General features: G+C 39.7%; 1 protein-coding gene across 2 annotated transcripts; it reads right to left on the bottom strand.

The window, feature by feature from the left end:
* Positions 1–1,390: 1,390 nt before the first annotated feature.
* ca8 (carbonic anhydrase VIII) lies at positions 1,391–18,454 on the bottom strand. Of its 2 annotated transcripts, none has more exons than XM_008433660.2 (9): positions 18,090–18,454; positions 12,908–13,093; positions 12,560–12,684; positions 9,627–9,722; positions 8,976–9,038; positions 8,814–8,862; positions 7,158–7,270; positions 4,764–4,958; positions 1,391–2,154 (listed from the first exon to the last, which is right to left on the bottom strand). In XM_008433660.2, exons 1-8 carry the CDS (start codon positions 18,160–18,162, stop codon positions 4,824–4,826), a joined length of 840 nt encoding a protein of 279 aa, XP_008431882.1. In that variant the 5' UTR covers positions 18,163–18,454; the 3' UTR covers positions 1,391–2,154; positions 4,764–4,823. The 2 variants fall into 2 exon arrangements, with proteins under 2 accessions (XP_008431882.1, XP_008431881.1); XM_008433659.2 differs by having other exon boundaries at positions 12,908–13,099; positions 18,090–18,453.
* Positions 18,455–19,984: the final 1,530 nt, after the last annotated feature.

Below are 19,984 nucleotides of genomic sequence, written 5' to 3'. Positions count from 1 at the left end.
CCAAAAAAACAAAAGTTTAACCACAAAATGTTTAAAGATTCACTTGGAGATATTACAAGGCAGCACAGTCTAAGTGCTTGGAAGAAAATTATAAAGGGAAAAGGGAAGACTGAGCAATTCTGCACAACAGACTGTGAGGTTAATTGTATATTTATTTTTAAAGGCAGTATAAAAATTTTTAACTATTTAGAACTTTGGTAAATACCTGACAAAAGTTGGCCAACATATCTATTTCTGTACTTTAAATTTACAAAAATGTAAATTTAACAACCACAGTTGGTAGATGTTCTCTATAAGATCTTGGAAAGCTTTTCTGGAGTAATATATTTCATTATAACACTTGCGAGTTTTGCTTCCCTTATTTAATTGCAGGAATAAGGATGTCAACAAGTAGCTATAACGCATAACCTAATATCTCTACACCAATAAATACATGAAAAGGTCATGACTGGGTGGATAGGCTGGTGGCTGGGCGACTAAACTAAGCTGTGTGCTATTTTAGGCTGCAGTTCAAAAGCAGAATAAATATTTCAAGATGTGAAAAAGAAACTTTAGCATCATATCAATTGATGAGAGGAGAGGAGCAAAAAAGAACAAGCTGTAGAGTCAAGAATGCACATTAGTTTCATTTTTATTCTGACAATAAACCAAAACTTAGTGCAGTACACATTCATATAGACTCCATATAATAATTGCACAATCTGACATGATTTTAACACTTTTTTAAACATTGGAAGACAGAAAATATTCATGTTTTTTTTTGTTTTGTTTTTACAATCTGCAGTGGTGCGTTAAAACCCTTCATGTCCTAAATTTAAAACCACTGCCTGAATATTTTTTGTTTATTTTAGTTCTTTAAATGTCCTGTGAGTAAATACATTTGCCCATTTATCCATAACAACTGGAACTTTCAATATCTGGCTAAATATTTTCGCAATTTACCGCCTATTAAAGGAGCGTCACCCAGATCCCTGCTAAGGACGGGGGTAAAATTACCGTAATGGCTGAAAAGCGCAACGTCTCCCAGTTGAAAAACCGGAGGAATCTTTCAGACAGCGCAAAGTGTGGCGGAATTACGGTACTACAAATTTGGCTGGATCGTCGCCGCTACGTTTAGGACTTAAAAACATTCAAACTAGCAATTGATTTAGAAACCCTTCCCCAAATTTGACTCCTGTAGTTCTTACAGTTTTGCGGTGTCTTGATATCAGCACCTGAAGCTCGCTGCGAGTCAAAAGACAACAACTGTTTTCTAATGCTAAAGAAAAACGCATTTCCCACATCTGCTTAACTTGATTGGCCAGTTTTCACCTGCATGTCATCAGATGCGTTTGCTTTGTGAACGACATGCAAGACGCTCTTTTTGGGAGGCCATGTGCAGACTCTGTTCTTTTTTTTTTTTTTGTAAGTTGTAGTTTATTGTTGCTTTCCAGTCACAGTCAGCATTCCTATAAATCATAGCAGCTCCGTTTGATGTACAGTACCTTAAAACAACCACATATTGTTTTCATATCTTCATGTGAAAGCAATTATTTTTATTTCACTTGTCTTTTAAAAGATGAAAGTGGTGTTGAATTCACTGCCAGAAGAAGGATAATGAGCTGGAACATAGAACTTCATAAGCCATTTATTCCCAGCTTATTATTCACAGCTTCCGTTTAAAACAGATTTTAATTTTTTTAGATTTAAGTTTGTTAATATTCAACTCATAAGAATGATAATAGTATTATTTTAAGTGGAGTATTAAAATAGGCGTATTAAAATATGAAGAACATGACGGGTGAGTGTGTGAAACTGTGTCCCAGTGTGTGTTCTTTGGCTTCTGGCTCGTCTGCTGCCGATTCTTCATCCTGTTGTGATGATTGTGGAAACCTCTCATCATTTAGTCACAGCACACACTCAGCACGCAGACACAATAACGTCCCAAACCAAACGTGTAACAAATACACACAGTGAACAGCAAAAATAAGGGGAGGAGTGAGAAACGATACAGAAAAAGATGGCTGCACCTACACATGTACTGACACACACACAAAGCCTGGAGTGTAGATGATACTAAAAGCTTTTTCATCCTCTTCTAGTTTGCCTTGGATCTGTTATCACACTAATTTCCCCTCTTTCTTCCCGTTTCCACTCCTCTGTTTTCTTCTCCTCCTGTAGAGAAAGAAAAACATGAATCTCATTAAAAGAAATCCAGATGTGCTCAACTGGCCTCCCGGGACCAAAAGACGGAAAGGATGGAAAACCTTTATGGCCTTTTTTTTCCTTTATGATTCCCATGTAGGCAGCTTTTCAGCAGCACTGTTGCTCATATACAGAGGTGGGGAGAGAAAAAAAAACACAACTGGGGCAAAAGGTTAACCTCTGTGTGCGCTGTAAAAGGTAGGCAAAATTTAACATTTTCCATCTTTACATACAGCTTGCAGKCCAATCCAAACACAAAGCCTTGATAAAAGCTTTACAGTGAAATGCACAGCTTTATTTAGCGCTTTTCTTGTTAAAGCGCCTTACACTCCAGCTACATTCACCCAGCCTCACTCAATTGCACACATTCATTCACCGACAAACAAATTGACGACGTGTGACTGTGGGACGCTGGAATCAAACCCACAACCTTCCGATTCCATCTTTCTCACCTGGACTTTGGTCCATTGCTCTTGTAAGTCGTGCCTGCAGACATCCTCAGACTCATTTTCAGCTCTGCCCACTCATTTTCAATGGGTACTTCATAACATTGCCTTTGTTGTCCTCAAGCCACTTTGTAGCCAATTTGGTGCTGTGCTTAGGGTCACTGTCCACATGGTAACCCTATTTGTACCAGAGCTTTAAATTCCTGGCTGACATGTTGAGAAATTGCTTCAATATATCCACATAATGTTCATTGGTTATTATCCCGTATATTTTGAAAAGTGGACCAGTCCCTTATTTCACAGCTGAGACGTTCTCTGGCTTCTAAACTCCCTGATTTAAAGTCAGACGGTGAAAAATGGTTCTATTTCTTTACTACAGAGCTAAGGTAAGGTAAGGTCATTTTATTTACATAGCACGTGTTCAGCAACAAGGCAGTTCAAAGTGCTACATATCAAATTACAACTTTATTATGAAGTAACAATTGGATGAACTTTGTCAGTGGGTTAGCTGTCATGCTAACAGCATCGATAACATTAGAAAATGACAGATAGGAAAACTTTAAAGAGAGGATTCTAATTCCCACAGCAGCACATCTCCTCATCAGTGGTGAGTTCATATTAAGATTTATTGGTGTGTGTGGCTTGTATACATTGTTAGCCTCAGCATTTGCCAGCTAGCAGTAGGAAAACATCGCCTGCTTGATGAAACGAGGACGTTTTGACCTCGGTTGTTCCACACCAGTTCTCCTCTACCTCATTCACAGGTGGTCTTGTGTTGCAGGGACCACATCAGTATCTGTTTTCACCCCTACAACAATAGCCCCCTTTTGTTCCGACCCATTCTGCTCCGTCTGCCTCCTCCTCCTCTTTCAATCCTCTGGCATTCCCACCTCCCCTCATCTCAGAGCACCTCTATCTTCCCCCCTTTCAGACACACATCTCTGTTTTTCTGCTTACATCCAGCCCTTCTGTTTCCCCCAAAATTAAATACAAACTACGGTGCAAGTTTATTGCGATTGCTCTCCTGTGTCCAGTTGGGTCATGAAGAGCTCTGCGCAGGTCAAACAAGCATTCAGGGAAACCGTATTATAGGAATCCACAGTTTGCAAACGCTTTTGATCTGCCAAGCATGCAATAAATTAAGGAGTATAGCAATTAAATAAGCAGGAGTAATAACTTATTAGAAAAGATGACAACAAAAAAGAACATTTTAGTCACAGTCTAACATTTGTGGGCTTCAAGCATAAACAGCTGATTTTTGAATACCTCGATGAAAAATCTTGCTCAGTGGTGTAGAAGCCTTATGCAATATGTGCCAATGGCTTTTGTTGTAACCACTGCTGCATATGTGATTTGAAGCAATTACCCAAAGCACAAAAGGGAGTTCACCTTGGTGATTTGTAAAAAAGTCTGAGTTTTAAGCCGTTCATAGCAGTTGTTTTTCAGACAAGGCAGACTATGGTTCCTCTGTAATTATCATTTAAAAAGTGACTTTTGTGTTTACTTGTTAAACTTGTCTAATATTCGAAAAAGAAATTGCATGGCTTTTAATATTTAGATATGAGAAAAAACCCCAAAGACAAGAATAAAAGAGTAAAATATTTTTCAAGGCAGTGTAGTGTCGTCATTTTTTTCACACAAACTGGAGGTTTTTTTTTTCCCCCCCTCAAGGTTAAACGTTTAGACTGAAGGAATTAGGTATTTTTTCTTAAATGTTTTTTCTACTCCCCACCACTCTGCGTTTAGCTCTGCTGCAGAGCTGCTGAGCTAAATCTGAAGCCTCCTCTTTCCCTGCCATGTATGTAGGCTAGTCCCAGATTAGCAAGTGAACTGGGTTAGTTCTTCCCGGGCTTGATCTGCTGCCTCTGGGACAATGCACCTTCTTCCATTTAAAAAAACGTGTCTCCTGAGAGGAAACGTGCTGAACACCACTTATAACTCCGAGGATGGGTGTTTTGGGACAAGTGGGACACATTCTGGGTTGGGGTTTCTTTCACAAAAAAAAAAAATGCTGCATAAGTTTCATATTTACTTGTTTGAGACAGAACCAGCTTGTCAAGGATAAAAGTTTGCATTTACGTTATGGACGCCTGTGCAATCGGGGACAGCTGAACTCACTGCTAAAACTGTTACCTTCTATTTTTGTACGTGTAGGTCCCAGAGTTTCACCGAGATGGCACAGGAAAGCGAAAGTCACTGGAAGGCAGCGCGGATAATCCTGTCGCTGAGCGGCTGGGTGGGGCGGAAGTTGTCCCCCAGCATCCCGTCGTTTCCTTCAAGTAGCTCCGCCCCCTTGATGTGCGACCGTAACCTCCGAAACTCCTCGATCTGCAAACAGAAAAATGAAAACAAAAAAACAAAAACAAAAAAAAAGCCACAACCTCATGTCCCTCGGTCTCGCTACACTGTTCACTGCTACATATGAGGGTATGATGTTGTTGGATTATTCAGACACTTTTCTCTTTTTTTTTCTCCAAAACATTAATGTTTGAGAAAATTCGAGTAGAAGATGTGTAGGCGATGCATGTCTTATCACTGATCTGCTGACTGGAACAGTTTACGGTTTTGTCATTCTTTGGACAAGAATGTTTTAAAAAAAAAAAAATCAAAGCCACAAAGAGAAAAAAACTGACCATTTTTAACTTCCTTTTCACGTGAAATTGCTGCAGTTGCAGATTGCATCTCTTCTTCACACACGTAACAGAGAGAATCACCCACACCGCTCAAACAAACAGCAGTTGGTTGGCTGCCGAAACTTTTACGGCGCCCTCTAAAAAGTGCAAAGGCTGTGGGCATGGCAACTGGTGTCTGCCATGTATGTGTACACACTCACTCTGCACACACACTCTCTGTCTTGTCGCAATTGATAACAGCAGGATGTTTGAAGTGCGTTTTCTAGGAAAGCAGGACTTGCTGGGGGTTTTCTTATGCTTTATTTGGTTCATCCAGTTAAAGCACGACGAGAAAACTTCACGCCGCTAGATGAGTCTGTATGTTCAGTGCATTTTATTTTGCACACCTAACATTATTTGCAGTATTTTTGGCCATATTATTCTGATAGCTGTTGAACCGGTAGTCTGTTGGCTTAGATCAGAGATGAAATCTGAGAAAAATGTGGGAAATGTGGAACAAGAAGCAATAAAAGGATAGCTCAGACGAACAGAAAATTAACAGTTGAGATGAAGGCAATGCAGTTTTGTAAACTAACCTTTTTTTTTATTGAAGTTTTCTTCATTCTAATCTTAAGGATTCTAGTGGAAAACCTTGATGATGAACTACAAAGTGGATGATGTAGTTTGCCTAGAAAACAAGAAATGCCCACTGGACTCGGCAAGCATCGCAAGAAAAAATATCTATCTAACGTCACTGTTGCCTTTCTCCTGCTAACGTTCAAACATTGAGCAAAAAGACAAATTATTTATTATTTGCAAAGGAAGGGACACACACCAATGTTTGCTTTTCAAAATGTTTAAGCCCACACGAAAGAGACATAAATATGTTTCATTACTGAACAACAATAACAACACAACTGGTCACTGCGGCGTTACCCACTGAAGTCCAGATCTGCTTAATAACAATGGAAGTTGCCTGGGAAGTTATCAATTCATCAGAGTGAGTCAATCGCATTTATCCGCCCATGTCCGGATTTGCTGCAATCAGGAGCCACTAATAGCTCATTTGACCCGCTTCTAATTGTTCCATTATGCTGAACCGCAGGAGAAAACTGGCTCCTGTTAAGTGCTTCATCTGACATGCTCATCGTCTACATCCTTCTGCTTTGTTGTTGGCAAATAATTTTCATTACGTTGTTCCTGATCTTCATTTTAAAACTCAGTGTGAAATGAAATACAGAATTCCGTTCATGCCTTAAAAGTACCAATGCACAAAACAAACTGATTTATCATCTTCAGATCTCGCCTGCTTTCTTTTCGCCCTGTGCACCCGCACCGTACACACGGCCCGAGGCAGAAAGACCTCTTTGTGCGCGCATTTCAAAGGGTCAGCAAGCCAAAGTGTAGTCAAGATGAAAGACATAAATAAATGTCAGAGGGCTAGCACCTTTATCTATTACAAAAAAAAAAAAAAAACCTTTGGAAGAGAGCCACGAGTCAGGCAAAGGTTGAATTAAAGTTTAAATCAATCAATGGCAACATGACAGACTTATGGATTTGTAGTGGGTGGAAAGGCTTCCTGCATGGAGCCAGAAAACTCTAGTTCATGCTCCTGTAGATTAATAATATTAATCAAAGACGGATTGTGCAGCRTATATTTAGTTATAAAATGCTGAAGAAAACAAATAAATAAATAAATACAGTAAACTGGGTGAATCAGTCATTAGCCAGATGATTAGTCACACCTCTGATTTTTATTGCTGCAGCCTTTATTTTCAGTGTAAACAGTTTATGCTTTCTTCAATGTGACGGCGGTTTCAGACTGAGAGAGAGCCACTAAAGATGAAGAAAACCTTTAAAAAAAAAAAAGAAAACATTTTTGCTTGTGGGAGATTCTAAATGTCTGACTCCGTACCTGTAGCTGTGAGATGGTGAGGGGATAACGGAAAAGTATCCAGGTCACTTTTTCACTACAAGGCGGCGTGGTCAGAGATCCTTCGTACACCCAGTAGTCTCTCAGCAGCGGGTCTAATGATCACAAGGAGAACATTTAATCCTCAACTATACCATGTCAAAATGCTGGCTTTTGCAAAAACTTAATAGCCCCCCTTTTGCTCTTTTTAAATAAGAGCAAAGGAATTGAATTCAAATGGGACTGAGGCATTGTTCTGTATTTATCAGGGGCTCAAGAGAGGCACAAACTACAAAACAAGTTAAAGTCTCAGGAATTTATCCGTTGGCTTTAGTAGTGATAATAAAAAGGGAGGAGAGGAACTACTGGAACATTTGATTTGATGAAACTACGAATTACAAAGAGAACATACTGTACTCCAATGTGGCAAAAATAATTAATGCGTCAGACATTCTGAAACCCTCTTTCAAAATACCAGTCAGATGTTTCACCCTTCCTCCCCCATGCTAGGCGCTGACTTTCCACCTGCTACATTTGAACAACAATAGTCAKGTTTTGTCTGCAGATGTTATGTTGCTGTCCAGTTTCCTTGAAACTTTGAACACAAAACTCTGGTAGTTATTCTCCCTACTAACATATTTGTCACATCTTGTGTGTTTTGCATATTCTAATATTAGATCGATGCTTTGATACAACTGTGTGCATGAGGGATTTTATGTAGCTTGTAAAAAACTTCCTACTTGACATTTTGTCAATTTTTGCAGCTTATAAAATGAAGAGAAATGTTGCGGGCATTGCTAGAAGCAGCTAGCACAACAAAAGGATGCAAAGTGACTGCACACCCTAAATTTTTCCTAGGTCCAGTTTGACTCCTCCAAATATTGCTCTTGTCCTTGCAACCAAACATAGCAAAAACTTTTTTCCCCAAGTGAGCAGAAACTGAAAATGTGCGTTCTTGTTCATTTAAAAGGCGTCAGGTTTGGAGGTAGTGCTTCTTTCTTGATATCCTCTTASTCCATCGGGATGTTGAGCCAAATGTCACTGTGGAAACTGATTTTTTTTTAGCAGCTTTCACTTCATGGTAAAAGTTGTTCCAAACCATTCTAGCCACTTTCCTTCACTCTCATGGTCACAGTTTTATTCAGATTATTGAAACATGTGAGCAACTGGGTGTTCCAGTATGTTCCAGCACTTGTTGATGTCATTCTTTTAAAATGGCCAGAACCTTAATCCAATTGAAAATTTCAGAGCGATAAAATATGTCAGGAAAGCAACCGGTTTAAATTAACTGTGCCAACTCTAATAAGAAAATTATGCCAAAAGCTCACCGACGGCTACAGAAGGCATGCAGTCAAGGTCCACGTTGACTTTAGATGCATTTATTTGACCCTGTATGATTTTTATCTTGTACAGATCAGAGGGAATCAACAGCTTTATTCTAGAATAATCTGAAAGGGATTTTTCTGTTTTACTCCAACGAGCATTTATAAACCTGTTTTTCTATTCTACGTCTCTCTAATTTACACAGGTGGCATCCAGAAGAATCGGTGTTATTTTCCATGTGCTTTTCTGTTCGACCGCCAACTCGCACGTGCTGCTCAAATATTTAAGGKTTTAACCTGAACATGAAGATTTGAGATCAAATCGTTTCCGTCTTACCGGGTAGGAGCGTGTTGGGGTTAAAACATGGGATTATCTTGTTCTTCCCCTAAAGTAAACACAGTGGCAAAAAGAAGCAGTTAACGCTCACGACACATCAACCCTCACGGCCGCGATTCTGAATCAAATCTCTACTGTGTCGCCATCACACACAGGCTTCACCTTGTACTGCAGGTCTTGTAGGACTTCGGTGATGGCCTTTAGTCCTAGGTGCTCTTTGCCGATCTGATAGAAGCACACGCATTTTTGGGTTTCAGCACAGACTTATCACTGCCGGCGGCRGCTGTTTTCACAATGTCAGCCACATTTTTTCAGCAGCGATAAAGTCTACGTTCTGTTATCATGCAGGAAGAAAAAGCGGAAGATGAAAGAACRGACATTGTAGAAAACAGGATGTGTGAGACTGAGACCTCGGGAGGTCAGGAATGACTGGGTTCAAAAGAAGAATGAGGTGTTTTCCTCGGGTAACGTCACTCAGCACAGAGCCGAGCTTCCACTACGTAGGAGATCATAGTCAMCTAGCATGAGTCAGCAGGCRACATATTTAAGCAATGACGAGTCTTATTCACCTCACTTGTAGTGGCTGCAATGGTGGTGCCTTATTTATGCATAATATGAGATTATCAGTGTGCTAATTAATAATATGTTGCAWTTWWTWAMCMWWWTWWYKGRMSRAAMMARRAWKRWWMYTWAAWKSMARSMMYWAWTTWMMWTTYCYKRWWWAAAWKKTYMMYWARRMCCYYRAAMYYYTYMRRAAAAAAAMCAACTCTCTGATATGATCTGAGTTCCAGGTGTGTACGGCATGATACTTACCTGGACAAAAAGTGCTATGATGAGGACTCCATTCTTCTTCCCCAAAGCGTCTTCTAGCGAGTTAAAGAGAGTGCTGTTCCAGTGAATCAGATGGAGCTGAGGACAAAAAAAAAAAAAAGACAATAAAGCATAAACTGCAACCGGAAGGGCGCTTCAAGTCATTAACACGACAAGTGTGCAGRAAACATCAGATGAACTCCTCGTCTGGTTTACGTAAATCAAAGACTGGCTTGAAACTGTCAAACTTTCCAAGTGAAAAGTCTAATGAACTGGACATACTCTGATTTCTCTGTAAAAAAAAATAAATCTAATTTCACCAAAATTGTTGGAAAAATAGCTTTTTTTGAACTCCCATTGTGTGCTACATTTACAGCTGAAACCGAGTACTTGAATACACTCTATAAAAAGAAGGTGACTCAGAATTACCAAAATGACTTACGCCAAATTGAGAAGTTTACAAGCAATGAGACATTTTGTGAACACCCAGACGATGAGGTTGTAGATTTTCTAAGCTTAAAAATGTAGATCTTCACAGATCTGGTTCATCATTTGGGTTTATCTGCTCAAATAATGGTATGCAAGTATAAAAATCAGGGTAATTTCCAGCCATATTACAATTTAGTAACATCTACACATTTCATAAAATAGATGCCGTCATTCAAGCAACATATTAAGACGTCAGCCGGGAAGTTGAGCTTGTTGGGCGCAAGTGGTGCAATGCCATCAAAATTCATCCTGACAACAAAGATGATCTCAATCCCTTAAGAAGTTATTTGGCGACTTAAAGGTGCCTGTCAGCAAGGCGACCTACAAACTTGAATCAGTCAAACCAGTTCCTTCGGGAGGAATGGGCCAAAGCTGCAGCAAACTGTCGTGAAAGGTTTTTTGAACAATACYTAAATAATTAGCCATAATTCCATCAAAGTGAGTAAAATGTCTTTGAGCTAAATTTGAATTAAGTTATTAAAAATGATCTAAAAACCTATCTTTGGGATTATTCCTAACTGAGCTAAAACAAAATTCAATTTCAGTCTGATTTTTACGAAGAGAAAAGGAATGTGTGTGTGTGTGGGTGTGTGTGTGTGTGTGTGTGTGTGCGTGCGTGCATGCGTGCGTGTGTGTGTGTGTGCTTTTTTTAATGCGGTGTGTCTGAACATCTGGTTTCAACGTTGCCTGCTGCTTTCAGTGAAACCTGATTCTGCTCCAAGGTCAGCTGGTTCCTTTTCCATCCAGCATCTTCCTCTTGTAAGATAAGCTAATGGACAACATGAGGGCAACAATACTCACTCTCTGGAGAGGACTGGCTGTGGACAGCCTGACAACAGCTAAACGATTATCCATGTTTGTTTGKTTTTCTTTTACAATATATTAAATGCARCTTTTAAAAGCCAAAGCCTTATTTWCAATTGCATAACTCACAACAGYCAAATCAAATATCAAGAGAAATAAAATATTCTCCAAACAGACAGGAAGTATCATAGAAGTTYGATACAGCGACCTCTAGTGGAACAAAGAATTAACTTARACAAACTGAACACCACCAGGCCTAAAGGGATTCTTCTTAAATGGATATTTTAGATTTCATTTCAAATTGAGGTTATGGGRAGTAAATATCTTAACCTGTGGTATAAAACTTGCTTTGATGGAACAGATTAATCTTCTTGGATTTCTTTTAACATCTTCAGTTTGGGAAAGTCGTAGATGCATAACGTGACGCAATAAAAGCAAATTTTACATCTTACACCCATATGGATCACTTTGTCTTTCACTCAGAAAGCTGTGTGTTCTTTCAGAACATGTAGAAAAAGAGGAAAGATTTATAACTTTGTAGTTTTTACCTGATTAACACATAATATGTATTGTGGTTTCTTTCAAAATTTGATTGAAATCTGCATTCCAGTGCTCATGTGAGTTAAATGCAATCAAAATAGTTGCGCACCACGTTGTCTTCCACATAAGAGTTGACTAAGACATGAACCTCTCAGATGTGAGTAACGAAAACATGAAGACTAGTAAGAACNAGTAAATATCTTAACCTGTGGTATAAAACTTGCTTTGATGGAACAGATTAATCTTCTTGGATTTCTTTTAACATCTTCAGTTTGGGAAAGTCGTAGATGCATAACGTGACGCAATAAAAGCAAATTTTACATCTTACACCCATATGGATCACTTTGTCTTTCACTCAGAAAGCTGTGTGTTCTTTCAGAACATGTAGAAAAAGAGGAAAGATTTATAACTTTGTAGTTTTTACCTGATTAACACACATAATATGTATTGTGGTTTCTTTCAAAATTTGATTGAAATCTGCATTCCAGTGCTCATGTGAGTTAAATGCAATCAAAATAGTTGCGCACCACGTTGTCTTCCACATAAGAGTTGACTAAGACATGAACCTCTCAGATGTGAGTAACGAAAACATGAAGACTAGTAAGAACRACGTTCCACACRCCCACTCTAACTTTGTCAGAGTGGGCGAGTGAAGTCATTTTATTCTGYTTTTATTGATCTTGCTCTGTCATTCAGGTGGCAAGCCWCCTCTCTGATCTTCAAAACACACCTGCCAAGGTTGGGTTGAAGGCTTAATCAATYCACAGAGGCTGCTGGCTGATACCTTACATTAAAAGAATCGGACAATRCCTGTGAGCTTTATGAGTCACAAAAGGATCCGCAATATGAAAAAGGAGATCTGGAGCAAGTGTTTTGTTTGTACTATTTCTTGCACTACTCCAAATGCACCACTCCTAAATTAGTTGTAAGGTAATGTAACGATTCCCTCYTTTACTGTATTCTAAATAGTTGCAATGTATCAGAAGAGTTACTTATTTGGGCTCAAGCAACTCCAATGTTATGCACATAAGACTCAATGTCTGGTATAAACACACAATCGCTGTGTTTTTCTTGGATCAGGGTGTGTTGCTAGTCCTGCATACCTCCATGGGGAAAGCCTTGAAGTTGACCGTGTGCTCTGATCCTCTCTGGTTCTCTTTGCCCCAGTGGAATCGAACCTCGTGAAGCTCGTACTCATGATCACTAGGCAATGGACCCCCGGTAACCACTGACAAAAGCAAAGGAAACCACAATGAGGTCTAAGCAAGTGTAAACAGGAAGCAAAAGCATAATTCAACATGTAGAGAGCGGTTCAGAAAATSGGTCATGYGGGGTTGGACACAGGTAATTTTGTTTTCTCTTGTAACAAGCAACAACAATAAACTGCAGCGACTGACGCCGATACCTGACATGCTTCTTGCATTTTCTCAGSGTGTCTTCCTGGGACTGACCTGACTTGGACTTGAGAAGGATGCGGACAGTGTGCCCGTCGTTGATGACCTCACACTCTCGACACACCACGTAGTTTGGCGATAAGCCAGCATCTAGGAGRGAGGGGTCATACTGCGCTTCCCTTGAATTGAGATTAATCGGAGACTGGTACTCGCCGTTGGCCGCTGGGAAATGGAGTCCCCATTCTACACCTACGAGTGAAAATCCACAGCAAACATTTATGTTTCTATCCACGCCTGATTCATCAGCTTGAAGCATTTTACCATTTAAAAAACATAGCCAGAGTTCGCCTCTCCCTCGCTAATACTGAGACTCTGATGCATGCTTTTCTTTCCAGCTGTATAGACTATTGTAATGCCCTGCTTTCTGGGCTTCCTAAAAAAAWAAWAAATAAAAACCGTGCACAGCCTTCTGCTGTTACAAAACTCTGCTGCTCGAGTGCTAACCAAGACCAGGACGCAGGCTCACATCACACCTGTTTTAAAATCATTGCATTGGCTCCCAGCATGTCTCGGATTGATTTTATGATTTTCTTACTTGTTTTTAAATGTCTTTATGGTCTTGCACATTCTTACCTTGCAGACCTGCTGATACCTTATGAACCTCTGTGGGCCCTGAGGTCCTCTGGCTCCGGACTATTAACAGGTCCAAGAGTCAGAACACACACTTATGGTTGTGGCTTATTTCCAGTATTACGGCCCCCGTTTGTGAAACGGTCTGCCAGAGAACCCGAGGGCCGCAGAAAATGTTGCTGTATTTAAGARACYCGTCTTTTCAACTGTATTTCCTGAATTCAATTCTGCTTAGTATGTGCATTTTACATGCAGTTGTSTGTTTTCCCAWATAAWGTTGGGGCGGGTAATTGTTTGCTTTTATTGATCTGTACAGCACTTTGAGCTGCTGTTAGTATGATGGGTGCTTTATAAATAAAATTGATTGATTGATTGAGGTCTTTATTAGCTTTCCTCATCTAGAGACAGACACTTTTGCTCGTTCCTSTGTACAAAATTGCTCAGGTTCAGTCAGATTGACTGCTTTGCCACAAATTCTCACTTCTATTTAGTTCTAGATTTTAAATAGGCCATGTTAACACCTGTGTTACTCTGATTCATTCTGCTATAGCTCTGGTTGTTTGAAAAGGATTTCTTCCAGGTTCAGTATGTTTCTTGATCTTCCTAATGCAGTTTGTTATTTGAGACCTTCACAGAACACCTGGATTCATACTGAGGTTAAATTACACTGAGGTGGGATCTAATTACTAATCAAGTGGCTGCTGAAGACAATTGGTTCCACTGGATTTTGTTTGGAGGTAATACGTTAAATAAAAATTAAAAGACAAGGCAGAATGTCAGAGTTTGGTGTTGTTGCGTCTGTGTGGTGTGTAATTTCCCTGGAGGGTGGGAGTGAGCTGGGGATGCACTCTCACACTGATTCACCAAGCTCTAAAAGGTTACATCCTGGAAATACTGTATGTATTTCTGATGTATTTTATTCATAGACGCAAAAACTCACTGTTTTGACAGAGGATGTGGCAGTAGTGGTGATTCAAAATGGCACTACCTGCCTACTCGTTTTATTGTTTGCATTTGTCATTWWTCTGACGTCCTTTCTCGTCAAGTTTGAAATTGGTTTCTCAGAGTATTAAAATTGAAACCTGCGATGGAGTATTCTGATGGAAATGAAGAATCGGGGTGGTTCTCTGTACTCTGTTTTTTGTGTTTGGGTTTGAAACAAAAAGTACTCTGAATACGTAGGTAAGACGTGCTACGTCATTATATGTGTAAAGTTCAAGTCATCGTAACAATGGTCCAGCTGCGTCGTCTTTATTTAGTCTTCCATCTGAAACCAAAGGGTGGTTTACCACCACGTTTTTGTGGAGTAATGACTCCACTAGGTTGCTATGTGTTAAAGGAGTGGTACTAAACCTATTCAGATACTTTGAGGAAAAATAATAATAATAATGATAATGTTCCGTAAAAAAAACAAAAAACAGGTTTCATGAACCTTTAATGAATTCACCAATAGAATCCTTCAGATTGATTTAAATCAACTTTGTCTTATTCAAGAGTCCTGTAATCCATGAAGAGCGCTGATAAAAAAAAAAAGGGAGTCTCACATGAGCACATAAATAAGTCTCTCCTTTAATTAAAGTAAAATGTTTTTCAGTTAATTTTGTGGTGCATCTGCTGCCTCTGTGCCTCCTGTGAGTTTTCTCTTATGTTCTCTGAAACAGGACCTCTCACTGCTGTCACTGATGTGACTATGAGGGTGTTGAAGATCTTGAAAATAAAACAGGTCATGGTTACAGAAACGGGGTCAGATTGTCCTACCTAATACAAGTAACCATAAAACAAAAACCATGCAAGCATGCGTAGAGAGTATAGAGACTGAGATTTCATAATATATTTGTCCGTAGAGCATCAGATGGAATCTATTTCAGATGGATGCAAATTCATTATATTTACTATGACTGAATGYGGAAGACGCCCTGATACTATCWGTGACACTCRCAGTCTGGTTTCACTTCGGTTTTGAGGGCAACATCATYACACAGTGAGAGCAGAATGCGTTGCAGTGAGTTTTTTTAAGAAAGAGGAAACAATCACTTTAAAAAACTTTAGTCCCTCCAAAAAACAAGCCRAGTAAGAGTTTAGAGAGTTTAGASGGAAGCATGTGCTTTTCTGCAGCAGGGACTGATGTCTTTCTCCTCATCAATGGAGAAAAGAGGGGAGGCTGCCACATTCCCTCCTTCCTCAGCAACTAAAGCCATGACAACAGTTTTCTGAGCACACACCGGGTTGTCCTGCAGCACTGAAACGACTAAATTCACCCGGCATTCAACTCTGCAAGGCCCAGTAGAGACGATTTGACTTTCTTTCCTCTCATTTTGTCATTTTAAGATCAACCAGAGCTCCTTCTTTTACTTATATGCTTATGTCAAGCTGTGGTTACAAACTTGCCAGAAGCTGGTTCCCACTGGATTAAAAAAAAAAAATCACTAACAACCAGAACATCCTGACGCGTGCCAAGAGAAAAAGCTGCATCAGTATTCAGTCCATGCCTAAACTTCAGCCAACATGGACAGTTATTGTTTCGGTTTTGCATTAACGCAGTAAAGCTCTCTACATAGAAAATGCAGTGGAAAAAAATAAATCCACTATTTTACCATTGTACGTCTTCACTTATGGATGAACTGAATCTGTGGTGTAGATTTTACCTGACAACAAGTTCGTGTGAACTTACAGACGCAAACAAATTTGTTGGCACCCCTGGTAAAGACATGCCCTTAAAATAAATCAATTTTTATTGTTTAGCAACACAATTATAATATRAAAACCTCTGTTTGGATTTTCAAAGGGGAAAAATTGCCACATGAGAAAATAAGAGATTTTAGCTAAATTACTTTTGTCTCTGTGTTTTCACCACATTTTACGGATCAGTTTCATGCTGACAGACAATCCATTTTAAGAGGTTCCCTGATGCTGTGSACTCAMACAAGGTTTCCAAGGTCTTCAGAAGAGAAAGAGGCTCACACTATCATTCTTTCTCCTCCATACTTAACAACAGCCACTAGGATTTTTCCACAAATTCATGCTCTGTTTCAGACCAAATCCATCAGTATTGTTGGTTGGTCAAAAAAAGCACACAATTCCAATTTAAGTCCCTGRATAGTTTATGTGGTGATGGTAGATTTTCATTCCCAAATAACCAGTTTGCATGAAATCTGGGCCTAACGGTTTTCATAGAGGCTGAGAGGGCAAGAAGATTTTACCAGGGATGAAAACAAATGTGTTTGTGTCGCTGCAGAAAAGAAATTCAGCTGATTTCGGTTTTCAAACAGTCATGCAATTGTTCTTTAAAAAGTGTCTTGCTGCAGTTCTTTATTACCAATTAACCCAGAATGTGAAAGCATGAAGTTTAATGGGTTCACACAGGATTCTTGTGGTATTTGCTTGTCAAACAGTCACATCTAATCCATGCATTGAAAGTGTTTCGCATCACTGGGCATACTCACAGGAAAGTCACAGAATTKCATCATAGCTCATCCTTGGATGCTCAGTAAAAGCAACAAAAGAAGGAAGACAAAGTGAAACAAGACAAGAATAGTTGAGTGACGGTTTGCTTTTCTGCAAAATTTACTAAAATGACTGTTTCAAACTAGGAATCAAGTTGGTAGCAATTATGTAAAAACGTCCACATTTCCTTTAACGATAAAGAAAGGTTTGATCAGAGCTACAAGTAGCTTGCAAAACCATGAATACACCTGGAACTTCTTCAGATGTTATTATGTTACAACTGCAAACCTCAGTGCAGAATATTGGAATGTTGAGATTTATTTTTTTTTGACTAACACAAAGTAGCACAAATTTATGAGGTGGAAGGAAAGTGATGGCTTTCAAAAAAAGCATTTTTTTAAAGTGTCGTGAGCTTTTGTAGTCAGCCCCTGTGAGCTGATCCTTCTTGCAAGTTGTTTGGGAAATGTCTCTTCTGACCTTGCATATCCAGAGTTACATTTTTCAAAATATTTTTTTGCAGAATACGTCAAGTTCAAACAAATTGTACAGAGAGCATGTGAATAACCCTTTTCAGCATCTCATGCAAAATGTATAGTTGTCCCGGTTGTATTTAGGGGTATCAGATTAGAGAGAGTTGAATACAAATGCATTCCACACTTTTCAGATTTTATTGTCAATTATACAATGATTCGTGCAYGACTACGTTACAGTTTGTGGTTGTAAMATCATAGAATGTGGAGAAGTTCAAGAGATGTGAATAATTTTTGCTAAGACACTCTGTAAGAACAGTTGAAAAAAAGTCTCACATTTCTCATCTTCTTCAGCTAAACGTAATGACTGACCTCAGAGACGACGTAACGGAGGGGCTTAGCTATTTTACAACAACAAGCAATGTTGCAGAGGCAGTGCAAACTTCAATTTGAATTAATTCCAAGCATACATGAAGGCAACATCTTCACCTAAAAATCAGCAAGATAAAAGTAAATGGAAACTTTTCAGTCTTCTGGAACATGATTTAGGCTCCACCTTGTCGCCCCGCTGCTCCCCCCCCCTCCCCTCCAGACTCTGACTCTCAGCATCCCCTCGTGTGAACGCAGAGACCAGCATCCCCTCGTGTGAACGCAGAGACCAGCCTCCCCTCGTGTGAACGCAGAGACCAGCCTACCTTCCTCGTAGCCCCAGTCCAGCTCATCTTTCCCAGGGACATAGTCTGACTCCTCGTTCACGTTGTCGGCCATGGTGCCTTCCAGCTCCTTTGCTTTGGGTAGAAACAGATCCGTGTTCCCGGCTCTCTCAGTCACGCCGGTTTAAGTTCATTCACTTGCAGACAAAGTTAAGTCTCTCCAGCCTGCTGGGAAGATTCCTTCAAGTGTATTAACTTTCTTTTCTTCCTCTTCTTCCTTATAACTTTGTCTTTAAGTTGGCTGCTATCCTCTTTGCTATTCTTAAAAGTCTGTAAACCTCCTTCTTCCCTCTCTTTAGTTGTTGTCCACAAAGCCACTAATGGATCAGAGTGGAGCAGTCAGCCTGTTTCTCTTTCCTCTGTGCTCCTCCTACTCTCTCTCTCTCTCTCTCTCTCTCTCTGTCTATCTCTCTCTCTCTTTTACCCTCTCTCTTTTTGCGCTGCTGTTATCTGTATCTCTTCCACCTTTTTTTTTCTTTCTCTGGTTCTCTGCAGGTGTGCCTGACCACTGTGGCTTTCCTCCACAGAAGTGCATCTTTAATGGGAAGCAAATGTTACCCATTGTTTCAAGCCATGCAGTCCAGCATTGTGTGTTGTATTGCTTTAACCTTACTGCTCTTTGGGTTCTCCTGGCGGTATTTTTTATGTCTGCATGTCGGAATGCAGGCGGGAAGGTCATGCTGGTGTTTCTCTTGGAGGCCACACACACACACACACACACACACACACACACACACACACACACACACACACACACACACACACACACACACACACACACACACACACACACACACACACACACACACACACACACACACACACACACACCCCTGGGTGAAGGAAACAGCAACAGTAGAGAAAAATAGACAGAAAGCGGCAGAATGTACAGAATAAAAGGCCCGACTGTTCTCCAACCCTGATGACTTCAATATGGACATTAAAAAAAAAATGAATTCCCTATAACCCACACCTAGTTTTGGCAGGGGTCTCGAATGACGTCTCAGGCTCCCCGATGTCCAGCGTATTAAATTTACAGTAAGAAAACAGAAATGGGGAGTTGTACTTTTCGGTGCTGTTGTTTTCAGAAATGTAAAAAGTTGACTGTCCCGCTTGTTCTTTTCTCCTCTTCTTTCTTTTCCAATCCACATCCTGCAGGCTGATGATGTTAATTACCCTACATTCTTTATATGGAAGCCTGTCCTTGGAGCTATTGAAATGAAGGCAAGCTCCCTTGTTTCCGTACAGTAGATCTAAAAACAGAGCCTGGAGTCCAAAACTGAATCCTGACTGAATGTGTCTTCAGCCCCACATATGTTTAAATATATAGGGCTTTAATATATGCTTAAAAAAATTAAAGCTATTAATACCCTTGGCATTTTGAAGCATATATTTATTTTTCATTGCACCCAGGCACACTGAGCACCGCTCTGAACAATTGAAGCATCACACAGTCACCTAAACACTCCCACAAATCACAAAATCCCCGATACACATCAATGTGAAACTCATAGCCTGTGTGAGTTAAAATCTATCTTGTCCGCTCTGACAGCTCAAACCAAAACAGTTTCTTTAGCAGCTTTCTCTTCCTCTTTGTTTGCTCCTCTAAGCATACGCTGTCTTCTTTGATTCAATCACAAACTACTCAGCGTTATCTAACRCGTTAAAAGGTCAGAGTGACAACATACTGTCTATTGGCTGTTGGCACTTATCTCGCACAGACAAACATAAGCATTTTCCACCACAATAATAAAACAATGTAAATGGGTATTAAATATATAAATATTTTTTTTAAAGTCGCCGTTTTTATTTGGAGTAATTTAAAAATGACATCAACTTTCTCAATAATCCACGGGAGAGGATAGCATTACAGTAAT

Source organism: Poecilia reticulata, linkage group LG17, assembly GCF_000633615.1.
Source record: "Poecilia reticulata strain Guanapo linkage group LG17, Guppy_female_1.0+MT, whole genome shotgun sequence".
NCBI classification, from domain to species: Eukaryota; Metazoa; Chordata; class Actinopteri; order Cyprinodontiformes; family Poeciliidae; genus Poecilia; species Poecilia reticulata.
Note: the sequence above shows the minus strand (reverse complement) of the source record. Positions and strands in the feature narration are given on the sequence as shown.